Genomic DNA, 10002 nt, shown 5'->3' with positions numbered 1-10002 from the left:
AAATTTATTTGTGGAGCATGTGCATATATTGAGATTATAATATTCTTTTCCACAATATGGGCGCACGTTGAAGATTGCTAGTGGCCTCTCAAAATCTTGCTGCGCGCGTTCTTGCGTTGACAAAATACCAAACTATTAGTCTGCAAATGGAGTATGGGCCTCTATATATAACGTGTGCTAAACCAGACTCTCATTTCAAAACCTTTTGCTCTTCTATACGCATCTTCTATCTTTTCCATGTAGTTCCATCTCTATTTTTCTTCTCGTTTTGGATTCACATCTTCAATTGATAGTGTTTTTCCATAACAAAACCTCTCTGTATATCTCTCTTACTTAGATTATCAAATACGTGTTAAGTATTTAATATGGAAATTGTAGAAGTTAAGTGCAGGAACACCTTGATTTTCAAGGCATGGAAACGATGTCTATCACTAGTAGCTGGCAACAAAAAATGTTGTTCACCTTCTTCTACCTGCACTTTCAGTTCATTGACAAAGCGCAAAAAGAATCGACAAGTAGCTCCGGAAGGTTGTTTCGCAGTCTATGTTGGACCTCAAAAACAACGATTTGTGATCAAGACCAAGCTTGTTAATCATCCTTTGTTCGCGATGCTGCTAGAGGATGCTGAATTGGAATATGGGTACAATAGTGAAGGCCCTCTTGTGCTCCCTTGCGATGTTGATTTGTTTTACAAAGTGTTGGCAGAGATGGACAGCAGCGAGGATTTTAGTCCTGGTTGCGGCTTTGCTAAAGGTTATTCCTTAATTCTGCATCGTCCAGCTCGTCGATCCAACATTGTTAGCATTAACAAGGGTCATGATGCCTATAGTCTTCTTAGTCCAACAAATTCGATGATTAAGATGAATCAACTATGACCATTTATTATAAGATCATGTTGATCTAGCTTTCTTTTTTAGCATGTGTATTATATATATCATCCAACTTATCTGTATGGGTAGAGGGAATGCTATACGAAATGAACAAAAATAATACATATCAAGAAATTTGTACAAGTACTAGTTATATTATGGGTTCGTTTGGATAGAACTTATTTTAAAACACTGTAGCAAAATAATTTTTAAATGTATGAATAATACTGTGAGACTCATTTTTAATTAAAAAATAGTTGAAAAGTGAAGTTTGTGGATCCCGTAAATAGTACATAGGAGCCACTGATGCGATAAAAGTGACGAAAAAGTAAGAAAAGTACAGTTACTGTTCATGAATAGTAGCCACTATCCCCTGCTACAGCTGACGAAAAAAAAAAGGAAAAAAAAAAAAAAGAGAGAGAAAACACAACACAAAAGTACAAATTGGTTTTGGCCTTTAAAAAGAAGGATACTGTTTTAAAATTTTAATGGTAATTAACCCCCAAAATTAAAATGCATATTATCAATCATAGCCCCAGCAACTATAAATTTAAATTTCATTTATTTTTGTCATTACTTTGAAACTTCTTTTCCCTACTATTATTAGTAAAAATTAAAGTGTTTTTATATCTAATTGTTTGATTACTGATAATGTTTTGGTGGCATTTGAGAGACCTTGCATCATATTAGTTAGAAGAAAAGTGGGGAGATTAGAGAGATGGCCTTGAAGCTAAACATGAGCAAAGGTTATAACCGGATAGAGTAGGTTGTTTGAGAAAAATTATTCATATACAAGTATAGCTCACGTGAGTCAGTCAATAGACTCACTTTCTCTAAAACTATTCATATCAGTATAGCTCACATGTGTTGAGACCAATACTAAAATTAGAATTTTCAAAAGACACACAATAGTTTATCATTTTGCTCTGAAGTTTCGCAGAGGTGAAGCTATGTCAAAATGATTAGTTTCTAAACTCCTATCTCACATGGTGAAAAATTTTAAAGAGATATCAAAGTGTTGCTTTGCTCTAAATTTACGTGTTTAACAAAGGTGAAGCTATATATATATATGTGTGTGTGTTATTTCTACACCTCTTTTAAAGAGAAGTCTAAAGCAACATTTGTGATTTGGAATTTCGATAATGTGAAAGATAGAGGAAGAGAGGATGTAGAAATAACACTTTTTTAGGTTGAATGATCTAAAAGAAGTTAACACCTTTCAAGTTTCAACCTTAAATTATTAAGCAAAAAAAAGAGTTTCAACCTTAAATTTCCATTTTTCTTTGGCAATACCTTTAGTAGATAGATGGCAGAAGATTGTGGAAAAACAAAAACATCACCAAAAAAAAGAAAAAAAAAAAAAAAGATATACGTATCTAGTTATAAAGTGATAGCTTATAATATATATCATTCTTTAAAGTTCATATTCCTCACTTGATCTTCTCATTAATATATTTTGTGTTACTTGTTCCAATTCTATTCTATAATAAATAATATATATTGCATCACTTTAGCATTTGTTCAAATCTACATACGTTAGTTTACAAAATATGTCAACAAAAATAAATGTTTTAGTTAAACCCCTTCTCTTTTTCTCTTATTATGAAACCAAACTTGATTTTATTTATTTTTTTATAAATACGATAGATTTTGATAGCCATTTTTAATAGCCACATAAATATATTTTTTGTGACCTTTTGTAATTATTTTTCCCTCCCTTGAGATTTGGAGAAATAACACTCCACTCCAAACTTGAAGGGGAAAAAACACTTTCCCCCTTGACATCCAATTTACTAAACTTTATTAAATTAATATTAAAAATATTATGTACTAACTTGCCCTTTGCTTCAAGGAAGGTTTCCAAATTTATCTTATTTCATAATTAAAATTCATTGTTTTAAATTTTTAATCAAACTGTCCTTTAAAATATTATGAGTGAATTTTTCTTTTTTCTTTTTTCAACTGGTTATGTAGATATTTGTTGTTACAAGTGTTTTAGTGCTTAATAAATTTTGCATTTTCATCGAAATTTATAAGTTTTTTTTTTACTAACAACGATTAAATTTTGGTAAAGAGATTCTTATAAAAATTTAGAATATTTCATTATTAATTTAAATAAAAGGGGGTGAGTGTTAATATACAAGTTTTTTTTACTAACCATGATTAAATTTTTGTAAAGAAATTCTTATAAAAATTTAGAATATTTCATTATTAATTTAAATAAAAGAGGGTGAGTGTTAATTTCTTTAAATCTCAAGAGAGGGGAGTGTTTTTTCCTTTCAAGTTTAGGGTGGAGTGTTCATTTCCCCAAACCTCAAGGGATGAGAATGTAATTATCCCATCATCTTTTAAGGTAGCATAAATTTGTGTAAAATGGGATCACTTTAACGTGTCATGCTATATATGATGACCTAAATATGAGAAAGTTTTTGATTTAAGGAGGCTGAAGAGAAAATGTGAGACCTGGAGTAGGTAACATGTTAGATCGATGGTCGTAAATAACGGCCCAGGATAGGATATAGTTCAGGACCAACAATAACATTTGTATTATTATTTTATAATATATGATCATAATTCACAACACACTTTTGAGTATATTGAGTCTCACTCTCACGTCTGCATCCTAGTTCCTTCAAGGCTGATTAGTCTCAACACTAGTGAGTTATAATAATTTATGAATAATTTTAGCGTTGGCATACTACATACTTTTACACACACTTTGCCACAAATTTTTGTTTTATATGATAAATTGTGATTGATTGTTAGTCGCTATTACATAGACTAACTATTTTTTTTCCACTATTCACATGTAGCCAGTCAATGAAGACACAATAAAATATGTGTGAAAATGTATGATACTAGGATTATTGCTTTTATATCAATCATGCAAGTTGTGGAGCTTCCATTCTTACCAAATTTATCACACTTTTTTGGGCTTTTCTGAGTTACCCAAATTGACGTAGATCGATGCATATACATATAATTCAGTTCAGCTACATTGACATTGAGCTTTTTCTTTGGCCTTAATCTTAGTCCAATTTGTGATGTCCATAGAAAAATATACACGTCTTGTTCATACTTGTACCTGCAACGCACGAGGGCAAAGCGAGGAGGACCAGGGCGGCAATAATGGGCCCATATATGTTCCTTGGACTTTGAAAATCGCCTACCACTTTTTTTTTTTTTTGAGAACCCTTCATATGTTTTTTTATTAGAAATAAAAATTTTATGTTAAATATCATTAATGGTTCTCCTAAATTTTAACAAAATGCTACATTTAATGCTTATGGTATAGGGAAATGTTTTTTAGAATAGTTTTTATGAGAAAAAAGAAAAAACCATTAATGATTTAATAGTTTTTTAATTTTTTATAAAAATAATATAAAAACTTTCTTAAAATAGTTTATTAACAATTTTCTTAAGAGCATCAATTCACATTACCCTTATTTTAATTCTTATAATTCATATGTCATATCACATGTGTCATACATAACTCTTTTTTTTAGAAGAATGTCATACGCAACTCATTAAATTAATATATATTCAAGGTTTATATTCTTAAAAAAAAATAAAGAAAGAAAGAAGTAAATCTCATTAATATAAGCCTTCTTTCAAGGATTGAACTATGTGTATAGCCCCAAAAATTTCACATACTATTTCACAATTTTTTTACCATAATTCTGATGTGACAGACTATGAATGGTTGCTTATAATTTACATATGGATTCACTATTTTTTCTCTATCTATCACATTCTACCACGTCACAATTGTGGCAAAGAAATTGTAACATAAGTTGTGGTACTAGATTTTTTCTTTGAAATATAAATCTATTTAGAATATATATATATATAATTTTTTATTTTTTTATTCTACCCCTACCTTCTTTCTTTTCCATTTTTATTTTTATTTTTTGCATTTGGAGAATTAGCAATAGGGAGAATATATTTTTATTTTTATAAGAAATGACAATTGCAGTTTTGTGTTTAAGAGTTAAAAATTTTTATTCCATTTATTATTTGTGAAAATAATATTTTCCTTTTTTATTATTATTATTTTTTTTTTTATTGACTTGTATATGTTTAAGTATATAAAGTGATGTTTATTATGTATATTACTTAAAATAAATTAAATTTTTATATGTATCAGAAGTTTTAAAACTATATGATCTATAACTGTGTAATCTCTAATTTATTTAGCGAAAATTCTTAATTTAAAACTATTAGAGGAATATCACACTACAACAAAATGTACTTTTAGTGACGAAAATTAGTGAGAAAATATTTTTCGTCACTAAAAATACAGCTTTAGTGACGAAATATGAATTTCGTCACTAATAATGAAAAAAATTATTACATTTAGTGACGAAAAATAAATTTCGTCGCTAAATGTAATCTGAAAAATAAGCGCCACGGAGGGAAACTTTGGCGCCAACTTAATTAATCTATAGTGACGAAATATTTCATTGCTAAAAGTTGAAATTTTTAGTGATGAAATATTTCGTCACTGTAGGTATTGCTGTGGATAGTTTTAGTGACGAAAATACTTTCGTCGCTATAAGTAAGTATTAGTGACGAAAAATAGTCGTCACTAAAAAAAATAAAGGTTTTGCACTTATATATTTTTAGCGACGAAATAACATTTCGTCACTAAAAATATGCCTTAGTGACGAAATCATATTTCGTTACTAAACGTATGCTTTAGTGACGAAATATGAATTTCGTCACTAAAACATAAGTATGAGTACGTTATCACTAACACCTTTAGTGAAGAAATATGAAGTTCGTCGCTAAAGGTGTCAGTGATAACAATTACATCAGTTATATGCTTCAGCCCCTTTTTATTTTTCATTTTTTCACTTATATCAGTTTCTTCAATCTTTCCCTCACATACCCACAACCTTCACTTCCAATTCAGCCAAATAATCAAGCCAGCGACGCGAAGGCAACACACCGGCGACAAGAAGGCGACGCACCAAGCATCGCGCTCAGTGTCGCTTCAGCGGCCCACCGGCGACGCAAAGGCGACGATCCAAGCGTCGCACTCAACGTCGCTTCAGCGGCCCACCGGCGACGCGAAGGCGACGATCCAAGAGTCGCGACGATCCAAGCGTCGCTTCAGCGGCCCATCGGCGACGCTTCGGCGACACGAAGGCGACAATCCAAGCGTCGCTCTCAGCGTCACTTCAACGGCCCACTGGCGACGCTTTGGCGACGATCCAAGAGTCGCGACAATCCAAGCGTCACTTCAGTGGCCCACCGGCGACGCGAAGGCGACGATCCAAGCGTCGCTCTCAGCGTCGCTTCAGCGGCCCACCGGCGACGCTTCGGTGACGATCCCAGCGTCACACTCGCGACGATCCAAGCGTCGCTTCAGCGGCGCACCGGCGACGTACCTAGCGCCGGTTCGGCTTCCCTTCGGTGACCCTTGGCTTCCATTCACCGATTCAGGTCTTCCTTTTCTTTTTCTTTTTTTATAATTTTTGTTATTCATTTCTTATATTTTTTTGCTAATCTTCTTCTCTTTTGGTTATGACTGATTATTACCCAAAAAACTAATATCTGAGTTTTTTTTTTTTTTTTAATGAAATTCAATTTTGTGACCTTTTGTTTTATAGGAAGAGACTAGTGTCTGAAGCTATAAAGAATTGGATTTCACTTCAGTATGTTTTGACTTTCTTCAAGCTCTTGTGGTGGAACTGTTTCATTAATTTTTGTTTCTAAATGCTTGATGTTAATTTTTCTGCTTGATGTTAATTTTTTTTTTTTCCTTTTTGTTTTTTTGTTTTTTGGTTTGAAATTTGTTCTCTGTGGTAGGATAATTTGTCTATGTTTGAATAGAGACCGTTCTTATTTTGTACAGATTGTTTTGGATGAAGGCTGTGCTGTTATATCATTGATTTTGTTTATTTATTTTGTATTTGGGTGCTTTTTTGGTATGTGGGTCTGTTTGGTTGGTGGGAAAATGTGAGTGTGGAATTGGGTTTGAATTGGATTATACTTACTTTCCCATTTGATGCAATGGAATGGTTAATCAAATATTCTCCTCTTTTGTTTTTTCTATTTTGGTTGCAAAGCTTGATCTAGTAATATGATTACATTTTGTTTGGTTGGGGGGACTTTTTCTCATGTGAGTCTGTTTGGTTGGTAGGAAAATGTGATAGTGGAATTGGGTTTATTGGATTTTGAATCTGTGGGTGTGTTTGGGTTGCGAGGAAAGTGTGATAAAGAAGAAAAAGAACTAACTGTGAAAGTGTGGAATAATATATCGTTGTGGAATCCTAATTGTTGATTGCTTTATTTGTATTTGAAAGGAATTGGGGTTTTAGTAAGTTTATTGTATATTTAAGCTTTTGGGAAGTACTTACTTGCCCATTCGATGTAATGAGATGGTCAATCAAATAAGAATTGGGCATATTGGGGTTTCCTTGAAATGTTGCTGATCCATTTAATGGTTCAAATGTAGATCCTGAGTTTCTATTTTGTATTATCTCTATAGCACTCTGCCTATGTTCCTTGTTTATTAATGTATGAGCGTACTTATTAGAATGGAGATGTGGTGTAAAGAATAGTGGAGTAGTTGTTGTTAGGTTCTAAAGGTTTAGGAATTTATGTATTTAGAACTCTAATTTGTAATATTGGCAAACCATGATCAAAACAATATGTTAAGTCTTGTTAAAGTGTGCTCAAAGTTGTTTAATTATTGTAAAGTTGGAATCGAGAGACTGTAGATGCATTGGTGCATTTCGGTCTGGCTCGATCGATCGAAGAATAGATTCGATTGATCGAAAATCGATCAGATTGCGTTTTTCTGCATTTTTCCAACTCAGCCCTAACTCATTAAACGTTTAGGGTTTTATGTTTTTGCCCTAGGTATATAAGGCAAAACCCTAGCCACGTTTTTAGGGTTGCTCCAATTGTATTGTTGCTCATACATTTGCTGTTTTGTATAAATCTCTTGTGAGATCTAGAGGAGCTTTTCTTTACACAAAGTTTAGGGTTTTCAAAATTGAGATTACTTCAACATCTTTATGATCAACTTGGTTGCTACCATTGAAGCTTAAAGAATATCAAGCGTGGGTGCTTGTAGCTGATTGAAGAATTCAAGAAAGAAGGAGTCCGTGGATTCGGAGCTTGCACGGAGTCGTGTCAGTAAGTTCTACTGATAGGTAGCATTAGGAAGCCGAGCGGGGAGCTTGTAAGTCATTTTGTATGAACTTCGATTCTTTCATAGTGAATTCAGTTTTGCCTTGAGGATCGGTGGGTAAAATCCTCCCCAGGTTTTTTACCGGTTTGGTTTTCCTGGGTGATCATATCTTGTGTTATTTATTATTCCGCTACTATATATTCTTGATATGATTGTTTGATTGTTTTAACCTAGAATTACTTAATTTGACTAAGTAACAACTAAGCTAATTAACTAGGCTACTCAATCTGGTTGTGTGTTAAGTGGTCTAAATTTCCATCAAGTGGTATCAGAGCAGGTAGCTCTTTTGTTTGAGATTTTTTATCTCTGAGCTGATCCTTGACCCCTGTTGTCATGGAGCATGGACACTCTCTTGTTGTTCCTCCTCACTTTGATGGGAACAACTATGCTTATTGGAAAGTAAGGATGAAAGCATTCCTGAAATCCATTGATGAGAGAGTTTGGAATTTCGTTGAGTACGGATAGCAGAAGCCTACTACTCCTGTGAGTGAGTGGCAAACTTCTGAAAAAGAAGCAGCAGGCTTCAATAGGAAAGCTATAAATGTCATCTTCAATGTTGTTTCTATGGAGGAATTTAAGAGTAAAAAAAAAAAAAAAAAAAAAAAAAAAAAAAAAAAAAACCCACATCAATCTGTCTATTCTGCACATTTATTCAATAAAATATTCATTATTGACTCAATACCCAGCCACCATCAACGATCAGAGTAAAAGCGATCATCAACCCAACCTCCATCATCAACCCACACAACCACCATCATCAAGCCAACCTCCATCATCAACCCACTCATCAAAATCCTAAAACCCTAATCAAAATCATCAAAACCCACTAATCATTTCAGGGGAGTGGCACGACAAACTCCATTGTCCTACCCAGGATGGAATTCCAGGTGGGATGGCTTAGTGACACTTAAAAAGTCTATGTTAGCTTAGGGAATTCTATAACAGTTCATTTACATATCCGCATCATCATCGTTTTACTTTTGTGCACATTTTTTTTTCTTACTTGTTAAAATTTGAGTTTGTCAAGCCCGCAAGCTAACATGAATTCTTAATTGATCTTCCTCAGATAAAAAAGCCACTACCAAGAGACGAAGGTTGGTGAACTTCAATCTACTGAATTGAGTTCTAAGGTCCGAGATCTTCCTACATCAGGACTGTCAGCTTCGTGTAGTTCACGTGATTCTGGGTTTTAAACCCATCTCCAATCACTTCGAAGTGTCCAAGCACGTAATCAAGGCCCAAGACTCTCGTCTTGCCCTAGTTGACGTGGTTATTGAAGGATTTATATGCAAGCCTCCTCCAGAGGGAACGCAATTAGTCGAGCTTCCTACCTTCAAGAATCCTCAACCCATCGTAGAGGAAATTACATCCTTGAACAAAGAAGTTGAGATAGAATCTGAGGATAATAGTTCAGAGAAGGACACTGAAAATCCCATCCGAGATAAGGATTTTGAGGTTTTTTACCGTACAAACGAGTCCGTGGAGGACGGACTCAGTCCATAACCAGCTGTAACCCTAGTTACTGAGGACCAATAGGCTATCGAAGTGCCTGAAAGGATGGTGATAGAGAAGAGATTGCCAGATCTACTTTCCCTACTAGAATCCCACGCTGGGACCACAGCTCTCAAGGTCCCAATAGTTCCTAGGCCTCTAACTCCAATTCCCCCAACCCCTACACAAAACAAACCAACAGATAAAAAATGGACAAGAAAGGAGGTAAAGGCCCCATCAAAGAGGGTGAAGTCCAAGAGGAAGCACTTCCTAAGCCCACCAAGGTGGCGAAGATGACCCAAGCCCAACAAAGAAGGGGAGGGAAAAGCTTGGACGCTTTCTCTAAGCGACGATCTCAGGTTCCAAACTAAAATCCTGTACTTGAATTGGATGGCTCGCCTCTCCATGAAGATGCTTTAATCCGTAACTTCAACAGGG

At 34.2% G+C, this 10002-nt stretch overlaps 1 protein-coding gene across 1 annotated transcript; it reads left to right on the top strand.

The window, feature by feature from the left end:
- Window positions 1-365: 365 nt before the first annotated feature.
- On the top strand, window positions 366-875 carry LOC136062166 (auxin-responsive protein SAUR40-like). The gene has a single exon (XM_065760938.1). It carries the CDS (start codon window positions 366-368, stop codon window positions 873-875), a length of 510 nt encoding a protein of 169 aa, XP_065617010.1.
- The last annotated feature ends 9127 nt before the right edge of the window (window positions 876-10002 follow it).

Source organism: Quercus suber, unplaced genomic scaffold (assembly GCF_002906115.3).
Source record: "Quercus suber isolate HL8 unplaced genomic scaffold, Cork oak 2.0 scaffold_388, whole genome shotgun sequence".
NCBI classification, from domain to species: domain Eukaryota; kingdom Viridiplantae; phylum Streptophyta; class Magnoliopsida; order Fagales; family Fagaceae; genus Quercus; species Quercus suber.
This window is presented reverse-complemented; position numbering and strand designations above follow the sequence as displayed.